The 20,725-nt window shown below is 42.4% G+C and overlaps 2 protein-coding genes across 2 annotated transcripts in view; one reads left to right on the forward strand and one right to left on the reverse strand.

Moving 5' to 3' along the window:
• CCDC92 (coiled-coil domain containing 92) overlaps nucleotides 1–16,764 on the forward strand; it is a 28,553-nt gene extending 11,789 nt beyond the window's left edge. The window contains exons 3-5 of the mRNA XM_009880255.1: nucleotides 13,927–14,073; nucleotides 14,455–14,496; nucleotides 15,989–16,764. Coding sequence (XP_009878557.1) covers nucleotides 13,944–14,073; nucleotides 14,455–14,496; nucleotides 15,989–16,764 — 948 coding nt within the window. The 5' untranslated portion in view covers nucleotides 13,927–13,943. The remainder of the gene's footprint in view (nucleotides 1–13,926; nucleotides 14,074–14,454; nucleotides 14,497–15,988) is intronic.
• Nucleotides 16,765–19,132: 2,368 nt separating this feature from the next.
• Nucleotides 19,133–20,725, reverse strand: part of DNAH10 (dynein, axonemal, heavy chain 10) — a gene marked incomplete at its 5' end in the record, with an annotated part of 58,555 nt that continues 56,962 nt past the window's right edge. Inside the window, 2 exons of the mRNA XM_009880332.1 lie at nucleotides 19,133–19,335; nucleotides 19,817–19,962. Of these exons, the coding sequence (XP_009878634.1) occupies nucleotides 19,189–19,335; nucleotides 19,817–19,962 (293 nt within the window). The remainder of the gene's footprint in view (nucleotides 19,336–19,816; nucleotides 19,963–20,725) is intronic.

Here is a 20,725-nt window from a genome sequence, read left to right on the forward strand (position 1 = left end):
GCGCCGGCTGTGCGGGGTGGGCTGAGCCCGCACCGGCCGCCGGTCCCGGGGTGCGCTGGCGCCGGACCAAAGCGCCTCCTTTTCTCTGTTTAGAGCATAAAAGGCCCTTTTTTGTGGTCCCTAGAGCAGCGGAGGAGAAAAGGATTTATCCTGCGGCTCATTTTACCCCTTATCTTCCCGGTTCTGCCGGCTCAGGAGCAAGGACGTTTCTCTCGTTGCTGGTTGCGAATGTATCCCAGCTCAGGGGAGAGCCGTCCGCCCGGTCACACGGTTCCGATACGCCTCAGTGAGGCTGTTGGCTCCCACCCACACCCACCGGGACAGGTTTTACATCGCATCCTCTTTCATCCTTCACAGACTCCTTTTGTATGGTACGTTTTCACTTTAGAAAGTGGCAACGGTGGTCGGTTTCATGGGTAATGCGGAGCCTGCAGAGGGATGGATGGATGAGTGGATGGATGGTGCATATTTTGGAGTAGATAGGGAGTAATCTTCATTTGAGACGGAGATTTTTCCTCCTGAGGAGAACGCCTGTCGCTTGTGGATATGGCAGCAAAGAAGTGCAGGGCGTCCTCAGACATGGAGATTCTTCCAGCCGCATAGATGCTGTTTCCCTACGCAGGACATGGGGTGGGACAGCAGGGAGGAAGGAGGGGCCCTTCCCACCCTGCACAACAGTGGTATGCGTTTGAGTTTGCCTTGTTAAATTGTGTAAACCGGAGACAGTGAAAGTAAATAAAAAATACAGATGCTGAGGCAGCCCTGAGGGTGGAATTGTCCGTTTTGATCTGCATTGCAGGTGCATAAGAAGCATCCAGGGTACTTGTTGGCTTTGCCTAGATGGTAAGATGCTTAATCTGAAAAAGCTTTATTGATGCTTTTGCAATAGAAATTGTGCTCCTTGATTAAAAAAAAAAATGGATGTGGCTGTAAATACAGTACCTTTTTTCCATATAACTTGCTCATTAGTGAATGTAATTCTGTAGTGCTTTATTATGACAACCTCTGGGAGAGGGTAGATTAAATACAGACATTTATGCTCTTAGACTGCACAATGCTTTTTGATTTGACTATTTAAAGCAAGTGCTTTATAAACAGATCGTGGAAGACTTGTAATATTGTTAATTTTTCAAGCTTTTGGTTGTACTGAGGTTCCAGCAGTCATTTTTAGTGAAACAACAAAGATTGAAAGGTCATAACAGAGGAAAGTATCAGCTGCTTAAGTAGAAAAAAAGAATATTGGCTAGACCAACATATTACTACTTGTTTTCATCCTATTACCGTACTTATGCTTATTATATCTGTAAAGTTTCCTCCCCCATCCCCTTAGAAAAGATGGAGTACAATAACCAGTCCAAACACTGTATGTAGTTTTCAGTCCAGTAGTTGCTGCAAACTCTAAATAGCAATCTTACTGCCTTCCTCAAAGTTGATTCCTTTACTCCAGATTTCAGATATAATTGCATACTTTCAGGACTCTTAAATTATTATTATTTTTTAAATGTATTTTGTCATTGGAGTTATAAAAATCAAACTGTTCCTCTGTGTGCCCTGATTCAAGAAGCTATAGGTATTAAGGGCAATATATTTGTTCCTCCAGATCTACTATGTTAGTCAATCCTGTGACAGCAGTAGGCAGAAGAAAAACTCCCCAGTGCTCCTATTCCATAATGTGGACCCTAATGTAAAGTAAAATATTTTTTGAACATTATAAACGGTGTAGTAAAGGAAATACAGTTGTAATAAACTAGTTTGCAAGTTTACTTTTGATAGTGTGTGAGAATCATTTATAGGTGTCTCATTACTTTTCTGTGGCTTAAAAAACTGTGTTTTAAAGTAGCAAGACTTTGAAGGATTACTTTTATATCCTCAGGATTCACAATGTATTGTAATACTTGTGTAAACTGTAAAAAAAAAAAAGAATACTATTATGTAATTAATCTTTTTACTTAAGTTCATGTTTAGCCTCATTTTTCATAGTAAAGTTTAAAAAAATAGTAAATTGTAGTTTACTTTGTACAGAGAACAGACACCTTCATCTTTCTGAAACCGTTTATAATGCTTAAGAATTTTTTTGCTGACAAGTGACACTTTCTGTATATACTTGTGTATCTGTAATATATATGCGTGTCTGTTAGTAACATTGGTGGGTTTTGGTCAGCAGTGATTTACTGAGAAATCAGTGTGTCAGATAATGTTGATGCTTTAGGGGAAATAGTTAAATGTGTTCTGACTAGACAAGTGCATAGCTTTTCCTACTGCTGGTTTAAAAAGCAAAGCCACTGATGAAGAAAGGCAAAATTTAAAGATTTTGCAGTTGAAAAGAAGAGAGTTGCATGAAGGGCTGCTGGTTTGGCTTTTTACAGCCTCTTCCATGTCTGCTGCAGCGCACAATAAAACATTGTGAGTAGCAGTGAAACGTTGAAAAGCATAGATGTAAGTCTGTGTGCCTTGTTGCAGCTTCCACACTGTTGTTGTTGATACAAATATGCTGCAATAAACTAATAGTGTGTAACCATAACCAGTATTGTCAGAACAGTCTCTGGCAGAGCTTGTCCTGACCCTGGGAACAATGGTGCTGAGTCCTGCTGCCCAGTACCGGGGTGGAGTTAAAGCAGGGAGGGTGCCCTTTGTTCAGGCAGAAATCTTATCGCTGGAGCTCTGGTTTCCTTTGCATCTGCAGTGTGCCCAAACAAACTCTCCCCTCCTTTCTTGTGCACTAAGCTAATATGATGTCTGAAAAAGCAAATGAAGATAATGAATAGAGCATTTAGTAGAGCCAAGTTTGAATGTTAGCCCTCCGGTTGCTACCTGCTGTACCTCACCTCCCATTCCTTCGCTTGCTTGAAGAGACACGGCATCCTTTATGCATCTGGCTGTAGTATCGTCAATGAATGTGTGTGTGATTAGTCTCTGTGCTCATTTGTAAGTGATATAGAAATTGTCTTCCTCTGAACAAGGATGTCCAGCGGGGTGATAATGGGTGTTGGTATCTCTATGCGATCAGTGAATAATTTTCTCTGATAATATTTTATGGTTATCTACCAGCTCATTTCTCCTGCTTATGTTAAAGAGCATGGGACTATAAATGGGAGCAATACATTTATTTACTACTAGGGGTGCGACAAAATATTGCTGAAAACAATGTCCTTGGAGTATATCAGAACTTCTGCAAGCTGTTTGTTTGGGGTTTTTTTAAATAATCCTTGGGAAAAAAAAAAAACCTTTTCTTTGGATAACTGTTTCTTTCCTGTTATTGAGGAGCATGTTTACTCTCACTTCACTCCTAGAAAACCTTTGGTTTCTACTTAAAATGTTAAAATACATTGCTACTTAAAGGTCTTAACTATTTGGGTGAGGGATGGGTTTTAAGATCGATGTTATTTAAAAACATTGCTTGACTGAAAACTAAAATTTCATGGCTTTTCCCTAAACAGAATAATAGCTGCCTCCAGAAAGGCTGAAAGTACGCCAGGGAACAGTAGCTGCCTGTAATCTGAGTCAGTGCCCAGAGGGAGGGCACAAAAGGTGCAGCGTATCGCATCTCTGGAGTGGAGGTGTCGAGCTTAGGAAGTGTCCATCTGTGTGGAAAAAATCGTGTGAATGATGTCATTAGTGGCAGGTTTCCTTTGTAATAAAAGTATATGTGCTTGTTTGCTTTCCCTTCCTCATGAAAGCTTGATTTAGGCTGTTTTACTGTCTCAATTTGAGATACCTGGGTTATGTAAGTAAGAGTATAACGCATCTCTGTTTGAAATTCTTTGTTCTGACACCCTATTTACTTAAAAAAAAAAAAAAATCTTGCTTAAGAGAGGATGTAGCTGTAGGTCATTACCACCACTAGATATCCTTTATCAGCAGCTCTCAAAACCTTTACTTTAGCAAAGTGGAGACCAATTTTTGTATGTTTGATTGTAGTTGCTGTTCTAAAATAATAAAATCAATGGCTTATGAAACAGCATCACAGAATGCATTAGAGAAAAGCCTACTCCTCAGCCTGTTAAACTTGCCTGAAAAATAGTTGTGCTGCTCTGTAGAGTTGCTGTTCCAATAGCTGTTCTCCGTAAATGGATCTCTCCTAGGAGGACAGATTTATTTAGCTCGCTGTAAGGCTTCAATGCCTTTTGATGTGCTTCACAAATATTCCAGGGAAACTCTGAAAATCATCATTTCTGCAGTTCTTGCAGGAGGAGTTCAAGCTCAGGTGAGTGCCTGGAGCTGGTGCTGCTGCAGGAAGTAGTTCTGTCTGTACCACCACCCACCCTGGTTACTGATTTTTTTTTTTTATTTTTTTTTTTTTCACCTTCCCCATCAGCCGCACAGGTGTCTGCAGTGCTGCGTGGTGAATCTGTCACCTGAAAAATAGCTAGTGGAAAAATGGGTTTGTTTTCAGCTGGGCCAGTTCCCTGACCTGGTTCACTGAATGACCAGGAAGGTGATTTTGGAGTGTTTCAGAAACACAGCAGTATATGTTTGCTCAGTATGTGGAAGTGGAAGTGGAATGGGCGAGACAAAGCCATGGCTAGGCTGGATAGCTAAACAGTTGCGTGTCTGTGTGGTGGCAGGTTATTTTCCTGTTACGGGGCGAAAACCCAGGTTGCTTATGCGAAACCAGCCTGGTAGGTTTTTTGGTTTATGTTACAGCAAGCCTTCAGAACTGGCAAATTTTTTAAAATGACACAAATGCATTTTCTTTGAGTTCTTGTGCAATTCACATGTTACTGATCATAGAGACTAAAATTAAAAGAGGACATGAAATGTTCATAAACCCAACCTTGACTTTTCCAGAGTATAGTATTATTTCTAAGCATGAATTTGGAGTTATACTGAACATATCCTTGTACAAAAACCTCCCACACTGTACCTTATTAGCTTAAGTCTTGATTCAGCTTTAACTGAAGCTGGAGAACTTTCTTAATGACTTTGAAAGAAATAGAATTGGGCTCATTTTTATTAGTAACGTTGATATTGTGTTAGCCTGGGGGAACTGAATATTAATTTTTCTTGTCATTCCTCTTCTGACAAAAGAAATGGTCTTTACTAGAAAGACTAACGTGTCTTTGCAATATAACAACTGACTAGTTGTGATTGGGTGCAGTCTGTGTTCTGTGGCTTTGATGTAGGTTATATTAAAATAGCAAACTATTTTATCCTCAGAATGAAGGGTGAATAAAATAGAAAGACCATTCACGAGGAGTGTGTGCTAGAAAGCAGAAGAAAAACCAACCTGTTCCTCTGAATTACAATGAGGGCTTTTATTGTCACTTTAAAAAATTAAAATTACATGGACTTCGTCATTGTTAAAGGGGTTCTTTTGAAGTAATCGGTGTTATTTAGATGGTGCCTTCTTTGTTTCCCTAAAGTGAATTACACCCAAATTAGGTAATTTTCAGTGTTTTCTGCCGGAGTAAGCTATTTCTTCTTGTCAGCTGTACAGCCATAGCATTGGGTACCCCGGTATTGGTCAGAATAATTGTATCTGTATAAAATACCACTGCAGGGCCATTTGATACGATTCTCTAATAGTCTCTGTCACAGTAGTGATCTTAACATCTGATTGCTTTTAGTCTTCTTCCATTGTGACAGCTCTGGGGTTGTGTGGTCTCAAGGATGGAGAAAACTCCACGTGAATTATTGCTGTCAGTCCTCATGACTTCAGGCAGACAGTCGGGCACATAAGCAGTCAGCGATTTCTGCGCCAAGTACCAGCTTGTTCATTTAGAGCATCTAGCAGAATTAAACCATTGCTACCAGGACTGCGTCCACTCTATTATTCTTCTTGCTGCCGTACCAATTGCTGTTGGAGTAACAAAAAAAATTATTTTCTTGCTAAAATACTAAAACCTGTGCTTCCTCGGGGATATTCAGAGATTAACTGTAAGAGTCTGCAGAATCTCTGATCAGAAAATGAAGGGGAAGCCAGACAGAGAAACAACTCGGTAAAATAACATTGAAAATCATTAGAAATAGAAAAGGAGCTGAGAGAGCAAAATCATATCCTTCCTCTGGGAGGAGAATGGCACGTTTCCTTTTTCCCCTCAGTTGTCTCCAGGAAAGAACTACTAATTTTGCTTGGCTTAAAACACACAAACTAAAAGAATATGAAAACAAGTTATTGGTTAAAGTATTATTACGCTTTAACACAAAAGACAGACATTCAGAAGGTGGCTGCGTCGGCCTAGCACAGAGTCTGGAAAAAAAATGACTTCAAGAAATATTGACCTAGTTAAAGTGGTTTAGTCTAATGCACAGATGAATGAGGGGCGACCATAACTCTGAAACTGCGTAATAGGCTGTTACTAAAATGTATTGTTGCCGGATCTGCATTAGTAGAAGTAGAATGGTATCGGGGTGAGGGGGCTTAAAGCAAATGTCCGAGCAGAAAGATAGCAAAGCCCTGGAGTTGGCTGTGGAGACAGCAGGGTTTCCTTTATTATGTCCTTCGAAATAAGCTGAACAAACACTTTTGGGATGGCATATGTCTCTGGAGATGGAGAGCTGATCTAAGCAAAGAACAGCTAAGCGTCTATCAGCCAGGCATTTTATCATTAGAGCTACATTATTTAGAAACGTTTGGTCAGTTCAGTGACAGTCTTTAAAATGGGGACTGGCTAAAACTTTGAGGGTTCTTAGGAGAAGACTCCTGTGTCCTGAATTAGTTCGTGAAATTGTATTTTGTCTAGCCTACAAAAAGCATTTTGGCAGCTTTTGTCACATTTTGAGGGGGCACTGGCTGAGAGGACAAGGCCTGCCTGCCCGTACATGTTTCAAGAAGATTTGGATTTGCGTTGGCAGGGAGCTAAAGCAGCTTCTCAGGTGATAGTCACCCCATCCACGTAAAAGGAGGTTATTGTGTTTTGTTTAGCGGATACCAAACAGGAATGAAAATGTTAAATAACTGCAGTTGTTTGGGCTTCGTTCCAGTATCTTTCTTTGGACTGCATCTAAAGTCATAGATTAGCATCTCCCTCCTCTTATCTTGCAGTGGGGTGTAGAGATGCTCTGATTTTGTGCAAAGACATCTAATACACTTTGCTCATTCCTTGAGACATTCTGAACTCTATCCAAACATGTAAGATCAGAAGAGGCCTGGAGCCTGCATATCATCTGCAAGGCAAGATTTGGCGGTTAAAATGTTAGAGATTATGGTGAGCATGTGACAAAGTTGCATTTTGGAACCTCTTGTTTAATATTTTTCATTTTCAATTTAAGATGTATTTATTTTTGTTCCCTTTTTAAAGGAACACACACTTGTAAAAGAGGTGGAGCAGTTCCTTTTCAAGCTGAGGTTACAATAATGTTAATTTGTTACCTTCTCCACTTCACTGGCAGATGAGGACTTAGGTAGGTGCAGCAAGGATTAGAATGTTGCACTTAATGTTCCCAAAGGAATGCTGTTTAATTCATTCCATTTGTTCCTCCTAGGCTATATTCAAGAGAAATTGAGAATCCATTGTTTGAAGGAGTTAAGGCTCAATCTTTGAGCTGTCTCCAGACCTACATTTCTAGCTGTTACCTAGAAACATTCTGTGATGTTGATGGTATTGAGAGATGAGAAGTTTTGCATGTTTGAGGATGGGGTGCAGCATACCATCCCCATACAGCTTGTGTGACTGACAGGTTCAACACCGTTGATGTTTAGTGCAAGTCTTACTGCGGAAGAGGAGGTAGGTGTGTTACCATTGCAGTGTTGAACACTGCAATGCCCCTTTTGATGTTTTATCATCTTTATCAAATGACATATGCATTGCACAGCTCCTTTTGTTAAAGAACATAAGAAACTTTGTTTTTCTTGAAGTTGCTTTGGAGACAAGAGGAAGGGGGAAAAACCATGGTGACAAAACTGTTCTGTGGTGTATGCAGTTACAGCTTTCTTCCCAGCATTGGCTTAATTTATCTGATGAAATCCAGCCAGAGTTTGGTTGCTTTGAGAGCTGTCCCACCAATTTCCATGGTGAGAGAGTGAAGATTGCTCATCTGGGCTATTAAGGGCTCAGCTGACCTCTGCATTTTGCTATTTTGCCTGTGCTTTTTGATCATAGCCTTATTCTTGGCTGCACGTTCTTGTTTTGTTTCAGAGAGCAGGAGATGAAATCAGCTTACTGCAATCCCAGAACTGCTTTATAGGATTTCCTTTTTGAAACCCCAATGGGAGATGTACCTGAATAGATTTTTTTATTTTTTTATTTTTTCTGTTCTTTAGACTGACTCCTCCCAAGACCACGTTTTCTGTAAGACCTGAGTTGCCCATGAGAGCAGTTGTTGGGTGTGATTTGTGGCCAAGTGCTGCGCACCATGAAATGGCAGGTTAGGAATTGTGTGGAAACTTGAAGTAGCTGTAAATCCCACTAACCAAACTCCCTGGAACTAAGTCAAAGCAGCTGCATAGGGAATTGGTGGGAAAATGTTCACTGACTTGTATTAAAAGAAACTATTCATTCTTTTTTTAATATATTTGTTTCTTTCTCATTACATCTCCTGAGCCTATCCCAGTTAAAAAACTTTCTGACTGAGATTGCATGGGTCAGTAGGTCTCACTTGCATCGAGCTGCTGACAAATTCAAGACTAACATTAAATAAAATGTTTTATGCAATCGTAGTAGCTTTCACTAATGGTGAGAATGCAAAATCAAAGGGGTGCTGTTAATTTATAATAGCTTTCTCAAGTTTCAATGTGTGGTTTAATTTTGTGACAGGTGTCAATGTTTCTGGCTTTAAAAATTAGTTTATATTTTTGGCATGGTGTCCTTGGATCTTTACACAACCTACATAAATGAGGAAGTTGATCAGTTGTAAGATTGTTATGAAATATGCAAACTGACTGCAAGGGGGGAAATGGCAATAAAAGCATTCAGTGTTTAAATAATCCAATTACTCAGGTATTTAATAAGTATTTAATAATTATTCAAAACTAACTGACTTAGAAAACTAGTTGTATGCAAATGACTTCCCAGTCATAAATGAGCGTATTTTCCTGCTGCCACGTTAAAAAAAAAAAAAAAAAAAAACCAGAAAACACTGTGCTCAGCCAGTATGCTTTAAATTGAAATACATGATTTGGGTGGACTTTTTAAGGGCATAATCGCCCCAAATCATAACAATTTGGACAACATACAGCACTGAGTCTCTGTTGAAGCAAGTAATGTCCCCTCTTGCCCTGTCCTGCAGAATCATCGTGGGTGTGAGCATCCAGGAGGGTCACAGCCAGGACATCTGCTTCTCTCCCAGGTCCTCTCCCTTCACAAAATACGGGTGGTGTCTCCAGGCTCTTTAAGGTAATCTTTGTTTAGGTGTCTGAAGATACTTCTTGTGCCTTACCCAAAAGCAGAACAATTGCCAGAGCAATTCTACAATGTCATGCTGAGAGGGTTTCCCCTCCTTTTAACCCCATGTTTCTGATCTTCAGAAATGGTCTGTTTGATAAACTTGCCCAACAACAAATTAATTGGCTATGTTGTTGGCCTGACTTACTATATATCCTTTCTATACTTCCAGTCTTTTTGTGTCAAATTCAGTTTTATTAGCTCTAGGGGCATAAAACAATTCGATATTATTCTAGAAATATAAATATTTTCTCTTTAGTTGGCTTCTGCTTTGGCAGTTTGGCCAACTTTTTAGTTAGGCACTGGCTAAAAAAGTTCCTACAGGGAAAAATATTGCTGAACGTAGAACTGGGTGAAATGCAGGTGATCAGTGGGTATCTGAGAGTATTCAGACTGTAGATGTGATTTATTTTTTTTTCTTTCCTCATTTGTGTGATAGAAACTTCCTTATCAGTTTGGCTGCAAAAGCAATCAAAAATATTTTTAATATTGTGCTAATGAGCTTGCTTGACAGATAATGCATGTTCAGTTGAAATCCATTTCATCCAGATCTCAGACTTGAATAATACTAGGTCTAATTTTGTGGTTTAAGATGTGGTATAAAATAGGTACAAAGTGAATAATGGCTTGGAGAATATTTTGTTGTTGATACTAATTTGTGCAATTCTAAGCAGGTTTCATAGCAAAAACATCTTTGTCTAGTCACTGTCTATGTGAGACACCTTCCCCTTTCCTTGTTTGTATGGTAGATGGTTTTGGCAGTTTCCCAGAACACGCGTGCACGGATTGCACAGTGTTGGTGTGTGCTGTCTGAAAGGACGTGACTGGGCAGGGTAGAGCGGGGCTTGAACTGAAGCTGCTGCCCAGGAATTCTGTGGAAGCTCTGACTTTACCGCGGTGGCCTTCCCTTTCCCTGCAGGCAAGGAGAGAGGACGGGCAGCACGCAGGCTGCAGGGAGGGAGAAAAGCACAGGAAGGTTGCAGAAGGCTTGTGGGAAAGTCAGCCCCCGATCCTTCATCCTCAGAGGAGAGGGGCCAGGGCTAAGATTCATAGTGGATTGATTTAATTGTTGTCACTGATGAATTTACAGGTGCTGCAGGGGAGATGATGCTCTGGTGCTGGTAATTTTTATTTTCTTCCTACACTTATAAAACTAGCCTGCCTCTGATAGTTGGTTTTTTCCTCCAAGTAGGTAATCCTAGTGCGATCTTTAAGATGCAAGAGATCAAGGTGAAAAAAACAATTGAGGGGATTAATAGTGACAGCCTTGTTTTGCTTTTTCTAACATCTAGAAACTAGTTCTTAAAAACCACATTTATTTGCAAGGACTGAGTTATGAACACTGTTTGTTTCTGAAGTCTTTTTCTGTTCAGATCATAGTTACAGGCGTAAAGCCATCGTTAGTAACCAGTGGTAGTTCAGGATTTGGATATTATGCATAGGCTATTCTTTCCCCTAGCACTGTCAGTGCTTAGAGTTTCTTCTGGAAAATACATTTCTCGATTAAAAATCCCTTCTGAGCCTTGGTGTACCATGTAGTCTGAGCTCCAGCTGTGGTGAGGGCATGGACTCAGCAGCCTTTATTCTGTCATATTCAGCCGGTAAGTGTATGATCATCACTTAAGAAACTGGATGATTCACTAAAGCTTCTGTCTGAAGTCAGCTTTGGAAACAAGATGATGTCACTTGGAAAATGTAACACAGCTAAAGTATCATCAATCCTTAGAAGCGATGGTGCCCCACAGTAATTGCTGTGGACTGCGTAGTCCGTGTTGAAATAGTCCTCTTGCGGTGTGGGCAGTGAGGGGGTACCACTGCGGGAGGTATGAGCGTCCCGGTGCCTCTGCTGCGCGGCTGTGGAGAGCACTCCCGGCTCGGATGAGCCGCTCTTCAGAAGTCATAGAGCAAGAGCCTGTGTGCACAACTCAGTCTATTTCTTATTTAGCCAACACAGAAACCTCTCTTCAAAATATTTTTGGTCTGTAATTTTTGCTTGTTTGCTGTTGATGGTGATTGCGAAATGATCTGTTCTGCTCAACAAAGCACAAGTTGGCACCGTTACCCTCATTCTTCTTGAGCACTGAATTTAATCTTTGATCTCTGTTATAAAGTAACCAAAAGCTGTTTTGCCCCTTGCACAGAAGGGGATTCCTTGAAAGTCTTTTATGCCCTCACTTTACTTCTTTTTACAATCAAATACGTGCTTCTGCAGGGATAAGTCAGTTGATGATTATGTCAGTTAAGATCCCACGTGAAATCAGAAGACTCTGTGTGTGTGTATTTATTTGTCCCCCTCCTCTGCCCACCCCCCTCAGCCCCCCAGTGTTTTCCCAAGGCGCAGGAGCACCCAGTCTGGTGGGTTTTGTGGGAGTAAAAAGTGTAAAATTAAACACAGGGCTGTGTTATGTTTAGGAATGACAAAAGTGTGTTACTTTCTCTGAGTGCATGTTCTACCAATCTTAAACTTATAGAATCAAATTTTTGTCATAAAACTACATACCAAAACCAGCTCAGTGGAAAACACGAACCTGTGCTTTAAGGTGCCTGTGAGACAGCCACAGGACAGAATTAAGGTCTGTCCTATGCACAGCATGTGGTCCCGTAATTACAGACTGCGGTTGTAATGCCATCGCAGATGGTTGTCCAGGCAACAGGAGTCCTGATTCTCTACTTATCTTTGTAACCTAAATACTGTAATTGTTTTTACAAAACTACACAGATAACTGAATTTAGCCTTTACTACTGTAATGACAAAGCTAATGCTCCTCCTGCATCAGCCGTGTTTAACCCAGTGTCGTAACTGCTTTATCAGTCTCATGCCTCCATGGTGGCAGGAGAGGGCTGCTGTGGCCGCCGGCCCCAACAGGCCACATCGTCAGCTGTGCACCGCGAGCATGCAGAGGCACTCGACAAACCTTTCTCATCACTCCTGGTGGTATCCCAGGGGCTGTGACAGAGTTCCCTCTGCTGCTCTGTCCCACAGAAACCATTTCGCCCACCAGGGCTTGTGTAATTCCCATCCAGTGTGTGCTGCTGCCTGTCACTCTGGTGTCCCCGCGAGCCTGGCTCTCTAGAATCCTGAGCTGCAGCTGGCATCCCAGAGCTTTCAGAAAGCTTCCCAGCACGACAGCTTTTTGCTAAAGAGAATTGAAGTGTAGTAATGTGGAGTTATTAAGGATATATGTTTCTGGAAAGTTCTTCTCATGTAGAGCCAGCAGCCTCTCTAAACCTGCTGTAGGTGGAGCAGCACAGTGCACCCTGGCTGTAGCAGCATGGCGCTGTCTGCGTATGCAGAGAGGGGTAACGATCACACAGTGAAATTCAAGAACATCTAAAAGTATACCTGAGGGATTTTGTGCTTTGAGGCTGCAGGAGGATTGCATGCTGTCATCGTTGCTTTTTCTCATTAGTTTATTTTAGTAGTTGGAATTTCAATAGGAAACAGGACAATAAACTACAAATTGTCATGACAGACTTGGTGACTAGATATCCATGGGGACCTGGTAAGTCCTGTTTGTGCTTCTCTGGATGCTTCTCCAGGTGCTCCTTTAAATGTCGCAGAAGAGCCCCAGGGCACAGCGTGTGCCTCTCCACAGGAAGCATTGGCTGCGCCTGGTGCGAGGAGCTATTTTTACCTCTGTAGCAGGGAATTCATTTGGGAGTCTGTATCTCCAGCTCCACCAGACAGCTGCGTCTCGGCAGTTCGGCCTGCGGGTGTACGTAAAACCATTGTTGCCTTATGGGGAGCAGCTGTAACACTGGCAGTGCAGGGGTCTTCAGGCATGCCTCTCAGCATCACACAGTTAACCAGTTCTAGCTTTATTTGAGCCTGAGCACTGCTGGAGTCAAGGCCTTGTTTATAAGGCTGTTCCGCAAGGAAAATCCAGCAGTGTAATTACTTTCCATGTACTCATAACCTGAGCAAGAAAAATCTGTTTGTTTTCTCTTTAAATGAAACATTGTCCTTGTCAATTGTCTGTTCCATGTCCTCGGGGCCTGTGCGGGATGCCACTCTCCCGTGCAGCGGGTAGGGGATCCTGCTCTAGCACGGCTGAGGAAAGGAAAGAGCAGGCAGAGCCTTCTCTCGTGCGGGTCCCAGTGCGCACACCTCCGCTAAGGCGCCCTGTAGCAACCACGTGCATGCTGGTGCTGCTGGGCCCAGCTGTGTGTTAGATGCCCTGCTTTGCATTTCTCTTGGCGATGGCGCGTTTTAATGCTTTATTCCTTGTTCTTGTCCAGGGATGTTAGTAATTCCTGTGTCCCTGGAGGTACGTGGAAAGTCCCCCAAAAGACTGAGGGACACACTAGCCCATTTCTCAGAACTCCACTTTTATCTTGTAACAGGATTAGTGACTTAGTCTGTCTGAAATTAATCCTTTAAATGTGTTAACTCCAAACAAATGAGTTCCCTACGCTGCTCTGGCCTAGAACACTTCTAATTGAAATAGTCATGAAACAGAAAAACCTTTTGTGGCATTTGCTTGATTGCGTATCAGTTCATTAGTAGTAGAATTCAGCTATTCCCGCTGACCCTGGCTGTCGAGTGAGGATCGTTGTGTGTGCAAGATAAGTGACTTACCGTTCTACATCTGTTTGCTGACAGGGTGACTGTGCCTCAGGATGGCAACTTCAAACCTAGAGAACCAGCTACAGAGTGCCCAGAAGAATCTGTTGTTTCTCCAGCGAGAACATGCCAACACGCTGAAGGGGCTGCACGCTGAGATCCGACGCCTGCAGCAGCACTGCACAGGTAGCTGGGAGAGGATGCCGATTCGGTGCTCAATGCTTTCACAGGAATGGAGTAACTGCTTCCTACTTCAGCAGTGAAACCTTGGAAACAAAGGCCCACCACCAGGGTATATTTAGGGTGATCAGCACGTATCTCGGGGTGCAACTGTGTGATCATTAAGCAAAGATTTTCCTTTCTTAAAAAAAAAAAAAAAGACGAGCAATGTGTCACCTGATAGTTCCAGTTGTTTTACAACTTGCAGCGGATCTCCTATTGTTGCTTTGGGTGGGGGGAAGAGTTAGTTATATTTTTATTGAAGTATGCCATTGTAAACACACTCACCAGGAGGGGTACTGGGTAGATGATGTTGTTCTAACAAAAATAAACAACTTTTTTCCTCAGATTTAACCTATGAGCTGACTGTAAAGAGTTCAGACTTGTCAGGTAAGGAATACATCGCATTTGTCTTCCAATGTTCACATTAAGCTTCCTCATTCCTTTTTCAATGTTTGTATTTTCTCCATTACAAGTAGGTGAGAATACTTTGCACTTGATGTTGGCTTTATAAATTCTAAAGGTATAAGAGTAGTTTTCTCCTTTCCAGACTTACTGTTATTTATGAAGTAAATGTCACAAGTTCTTAACAAGGTCATATAGGAAATATTTGAAGGAGCCAGGAATAGAGCATAGAACTGCTGACTCCTCTCTCTCACTAGACAATCAGTTCCCTGCATGCTGTACAGGAACAGGGAACATGAATTTTAGGGGCAGAAGACTGAGACTATTACTAAAACTTAGCTGCTACTGTAACTGCACCACAAAGCTTTTACTTATTTTTATGTATATGCTAGATTCCAGTTATTTTAGCTGTATTATGTTATCAAGAAGTGAAGCACAGGAATAAAATATTTCCTGGGAGTAACCTCCCGAATTAGGGATAGTGTGGGACAGGATGTGGAGTGCGGATAAGAGAACACGGGCAAATTTAGCAAAGCAACCGAGCAGCTCTGCATGTGCTCAACATTGTTTCTTGATACTGCAATGTTGCTCAGATGCTTCTCATCACAGGGTTTTCAGAGTAGGTGATCGACCAGTGATGCCACTGTGGTGACGCTGTGGTGCTGGTGTGGAGGGGACAATACCAAACACTTTCTAGTCGATGGCCCTGTGACATAGGGTGGTTGTTATTGGAGAACTTCAGGCTGCTGGTCTCTACTGAGCAGCTGGGAAGCCGTCCAGCTGCAGCAATCAGGGGAAGAGGGACGAAATTGCCCCATTGGTCTTACAGCATGTGGGCAGCGGTGCTGAGACGCGTCAGCCTGTCTGTTCCCAACTGTGTGCCCTCACCAGTGCAAAAGCTCCTAGTGATACAGGGTGATGTGTCACACTTGTGAAGAGAAGGCAGCCAGGCTGGGACACCTAATCCCCACAGAGACCTCTGCAGCAGCAAAGCCTTGGTGAAGAGGCACACCTCTGCCTTTGAGTCACAGGCTTCAGCTGCCCACAGAGGGGGTGAAGCAGAAGCCTGGCATATCTTCCTGGGGAGCTCTGACAGCTGCTCCATCACTCTTCCCAGCCAGTCTGGCATTTGCAGTGGGAGAATTTCCTCTCAGTAACCAGAGGAGTTGCAAAATGGCTCCAATTTTGAGCAAGTTCAGGAAGCATGGTTTCTGTAATCCCTGTTCCCCAGAACACGCGAAGCATCTCTACTTAGCATCATCACTACTAACCCATGGTGACTGGCACTAGCTTGTCTTCATTTCCTTAAAAGCTGTCGTGGTGCTTCTGAAGATGAAGTAGTTTTTAAGAGTATTAGCTGAAGTTAGTCTTTGGGATTTCTCTTATGGCTTTGGGATGGCAAAAGGAACCCTATAGCACTTTTTTCCTTAGTGGCTATTGTTAACTTGGAACACTTCTGCTTTTCCTGTTCTTCTAGGAAATGGTAGTTCAAGAAGTGATGAACTCAAAAGAAAGTGTGAAGATCTTGAAGCTCAGCTGAAAGCCAAAGAGGCTGAAAATAATGAATTATTGAAAGAACTTGAACAAAAGAATGCAATGATAATGGTGCTGGAAAATACTATTAAAGAAAGAGAAAAGAAGTATTTGGAAGAGTTAAAAATGAAAAGCCATAAGCTCAATATGTTGTCAAGTGAACTAGAGCAGAGAGCGAGCACTATTGCTTATTTAACTTCTCAACTGCACGCTACTAAGAAGAAGCTGATGAGTTCAAGTGGGACTTCGGAGGGGACCCCTTCTGGCAGTCCCGTGTTGTCCAACTATAAGCCGTCCCCTCCCAAAGATAAACTGCCGGAGACTCCGCGGCGCAGAATGAAGAAGAGTCTGTCAACACCACTCAACCCCGAGTTTGAAGAGGCCTACAGAATAGGATCGGATAGCCGGAAGCTGCTGTTACGAGAGCCTGTGGATGCCATGCCTGATCCCACTCCATTTCTGTTGGCCCGGGAAACGGCAGAGGTACATCTTATTAAGGAGAGGCCGTTAGTTATTCCACCTATTGCTTCAGATCGTGCATCTGGTGAATCGCACAGCCCGGCCCGAGAGAAGCCGCACAAGGCACACATTGGGGTGGCGCATCGCATCCACCACGTCGCACCATCCCAGCCTCAGCCGGAGGTTGAAACACTGGCAGTGGATCAGGTCCATGGAAGCAAAGTGGTCAGAAAGCACTCAGGGACAGACAGAACTGTTTGAGTAAAATCACTGAAATGCTCTACTCTGTTGCTGTTTATGCACTGTGATGCTGTAGGATAAATAGCACCTGCAGTAAAGTTTCTTTTGATGCCCCATGCATGCCAAACTTCTTCCAGATACATCATTAATAGATTATGCTCCTCTAATGAAACCTAATATGACTGTGTTCATATGGCAAGGTATATAACTACTAAATGCTGTGGCCAAATCAGGGGTACCTGACTGCTTGCTTCTGAGCACTGCTCCATTTATTGTAACTACACGTGTGGACAAAGGCACAGGCTGCAGGCTGCGTTATTAATTAATATTAGTGAAAACACACTTAACTATAAACCTGCAGCAATATGTATTGGCTGTTAACGTAGCAGTGGTTCTTTTGTCTTCACTGTGTATGTAAGCACTTCATACACAAACACTAACTTCCACGACAAAGCCTTTCTCACTGCAGCATTGAAAATAATGCAGATGTACGTACACTGTAAAATGAACTAAGGACATCTTTTCCTTCACATGCACATGCTCTCGATTGCAAATTGTGTTCATAGTTTCTCAAAATCCTGAGAGTCCCAGCAAGCATTACTTGATTAATCCTAAACACTTTGGTTTGTGGCTTTAAGTAAAAAAGGGGGGAGGGGGGAATATAAAAAGCACTCTTCAAAAGGGTTAATGATCCTCATAGAAAGAGTATGAACACTGGGTTCTTCAGTTTTGGCTTTTTTTGAACTGAATGGCTCCATTACACATTTTACACTAGTCAGTACACTGCACTTGTAGCACCTTCGATACTGGCTCAGAGCTCCTTTTCCTGGGAGAAAACAACTGGCTATCCAATATGGAAAAGGTTCTTTATGCTCTAACCTGCACCTTTTTTTTTTTATTGTAAAGGGATTATTTTTATTTCCTGAAAACCTTAGACTTGTTCTGGGCATCATCAGACACTGCTGGCTTCTACCAGCTTAGAAACCTGAGCTGTCTCTCTAAAATGTATGTATTTAGTTTTAAATTTAACTGATGTAACCAGTTCATACCAGAGGAGAACCCGGCATCCTTGATTTTTATCCTTGTGGATTGGGACAGACTTGCCTTGCACTTGCCCTGGTTCCTTTCTAGTGAGCAGCAGGTAGACCCTCCATCTGTTAGACAGAATCACAGATCACAGAATGGTTAGGATTGGAAGGGACCTCTGGAGATCATCTAGTCCAACCCCCCTGCCAGAGCAGGGACTACTTGATTATTTTTATTTATTTTTTTTTCCTAGGAAAGAAAGACATACTGAGAGCTGTGAGAGTATGTAATCTTGGGAAAGGAGCACAAATTTGACCATTTTTCTTAAATTCTGATCCGTACCTCCAGCTCACCTCTGCTTCACTCTTGTCTGCAGCCTCTGAGTAGGACCAGCAAGAAACAATGGCTCCCAAATGCTGCTAAGCTTATGATGTGCCTTCAAAAACTTGGAACGCGTAATCTCTGTGAAAGCTGATGAAGGATCCCTGCCTGCCCTCTCTCCTTCCCTGTGCCAGCTGTAGTCTGCCCCTCTTAAGCTTTTTCTGCAGCTGTGTGTTGGTGTGCGTCTCCCTCTGGAGCCTTGGGTCACTACCTGTCCGCTTCCCCCACAAAGGCCCTGGCAGGACAACAAAAGCTGTTCTTCTGAACTGTGGCGCTGCTCCGTGTCCGTGCAGCATGACGGCTTACAGTGGGGTGGGCCCAGTCAGAAAGGGCCGGAACATCCGCGAGCCCCGAGGCTTCCTGTGCCCTACCCCGTGCACCCTCACGACTCAGTCACTTGCTGTTCTGAAGCCCAAGAAACACTCAGTGTTACGCCTTGCCGTTGCGTGGTAGGATTTGTTTCATGACTGGTGGGGAGGGAAAGGGAAAAGCTGTGTTCCTGGAAAACGGTTGGTTAAAGAAAGTTGGTTATTCTGTGGTTTACTATTTTTCAGTGTATTGCATTAACCAGCAGTGGCTTTGTTTTTTTTGGTGGTTGTTGCCATATTTTTATGGCGATCTCATGTACAACTGATCTACCCTGCTGCTTGTTCAAGGATGAGAGAAGGCACCGCTTCTAAGCACAGCGGAAGTGATGCTTTGGGCAATTAAAAACATTTCTTACAACTATACAGGCAAACCTTAGTCTTTGTGTGTGCGAGACTAACTTATTACCTCTTTCATGTATGTATATACACACACCAGCTTGGAGCCTTTCTAAAAGGAAGTACAAATTATGAAAAACACTTTCCTCTTCAAACGTGTTTATTAATAGTATTGGCTTCATTGTATCATACTATTTAAAGTCAGGTGTGCCTAAGCGAACACTATCCCACCTATGGTGTGAATCTTTGCCTAGTTTGAGTCCCGCTCCCCCCTCCCCTCCCCCTACCAAAGGGTTGGATTCTGTGGGAAAAACCACCTGCCAGCTTCAGACTGTCAGTCTGTGTTCAAGGTGAGACAAACGCCTTGAAGGACCCAATGGGAAATGTGCTTTGTAGTGTAAAGATCAGCTTCAAAAACAAGGCCAACGCCCATCGCGTTCCTTCTCAGGGAGGTTGTGTACACTGGTGTCCGGAGGGTATTCTGAAAGAGCGTGGAGGAAAGAAGGACACTGAGCAGTGCTTGAAGAACTACGTGAAACTGGAAACAGGAAGGGCCTCTAGGAGAGCTGACTGTCTTCAGAGATTTGTTTTCTTGTGTTGTAAGTCTTAAATATCTGATACCCAGAAAATGTAAACTTCCTTTATGCCATTAACTAGTAATGGGAAATAATTAAGAGAGTAGTGAGTGGGAGTATAAGAGTGTCCCAAGGTGCCTGTCCCATTCTGCCTGAATGGAAAAGAGGCAACAAATGTATTAACCCCTTGAGTGTAACCCTTAGAAAAGAAAAACTTCAGTGATGGCTAATGTAAGGAGAAGTGTTAAACTACATACTTTATATACTAGTGGCAATGATAAAATACTGCCGCTTGTGCTAAGCGGGAAGGGACTACCAGCTACTGAGATGTGAAAACAGAGGAAGGTCATTAGCTAATTGGCCATTGTGTGCCCGAGGGAGCAGTACCTGGAGTTTGAGCCTGTGCGCTTCGATGGGGATTATCTTCAGAATGGGTAACTCCACCACCAGCACGCCGGGCTTGCTTTTGGTGAGGCAGCTGTGCTCTATGTCCCAGTCTGCTCCTTCCAGAAACAGGCCAGAAACAAAGCAGCCTGTGCAGGCAGAACATACAACACCGTGTGTAAACTTAGCTACTAAAAAATCCATTTAAGACAACTCTTTCTGCAACAGCCATCCTTGGCACTTACAGTTGTGACAAAACTCACTACATTTCAAACTGCAGCTACACACAGGTATACTTATCTGTGGTGTTTGTTTTTATAATACAGCTGTGACCTACTGTGTTTAAAACTCTTTTTCAAATTAAAATTGTCTCAGTTGCACTATGTATGATAAACACTATTAGGAATAAACACTGATTTGCTTGCAGTTTTCTTCCCCACAGTGGGTGCCATCCTCCAATTACTTGCCCAAGTAACAGCCCAATTATGAGAAAGCTTTTTAACTCCTGTGGGACTGCTTGTTAGACCATTCAGACAAAAGGGGAAGGGTTGGGATAGAGTTGTGTTCTGGTACAAATACCAAGCATTTTGATGAAATGCTAGTAAATAAAGAGCAGTGTAGGTAAGCCCGTGAGGTTGACTCTTATTTTTAACTGAAAGGTAGATTTAGGAAAAACAATCAGATTTTTTTTCCTCCTCTCAAGAGCATTGCTTAGCTGTCCCCTTTACACAGTTATATTTAGTAATTAGAGCATTGCTAGTCATAGAGATTTCATAAAGATATATTTACACAATAAGTCATACCTATTTGTATTTACTACTTGTTTAAATACATTTCAATATAGTATTTGTGGTGTAAATAGATCTTTATAAACCTGCTAGGATTGGTAATGTTCTAGCCATTAAAAAAAAA

This window comes from Charadrius vociferus, unplaced genomic scaffold (assembly GCF_000708025.1).
Source record: "Charadrius vociferus isolate BGI_N301 unplaced genomic scaffold, ASM70802v2 scaffold332, whole genome shotgun sequence".
NCBI classification, from domain to species: domain Eukaryota; kingdom Metazoa; phylum Chordata; class Aves; order Charadriiformes; family Charadriidae; genus Charadrius; species Charadrius vociferus.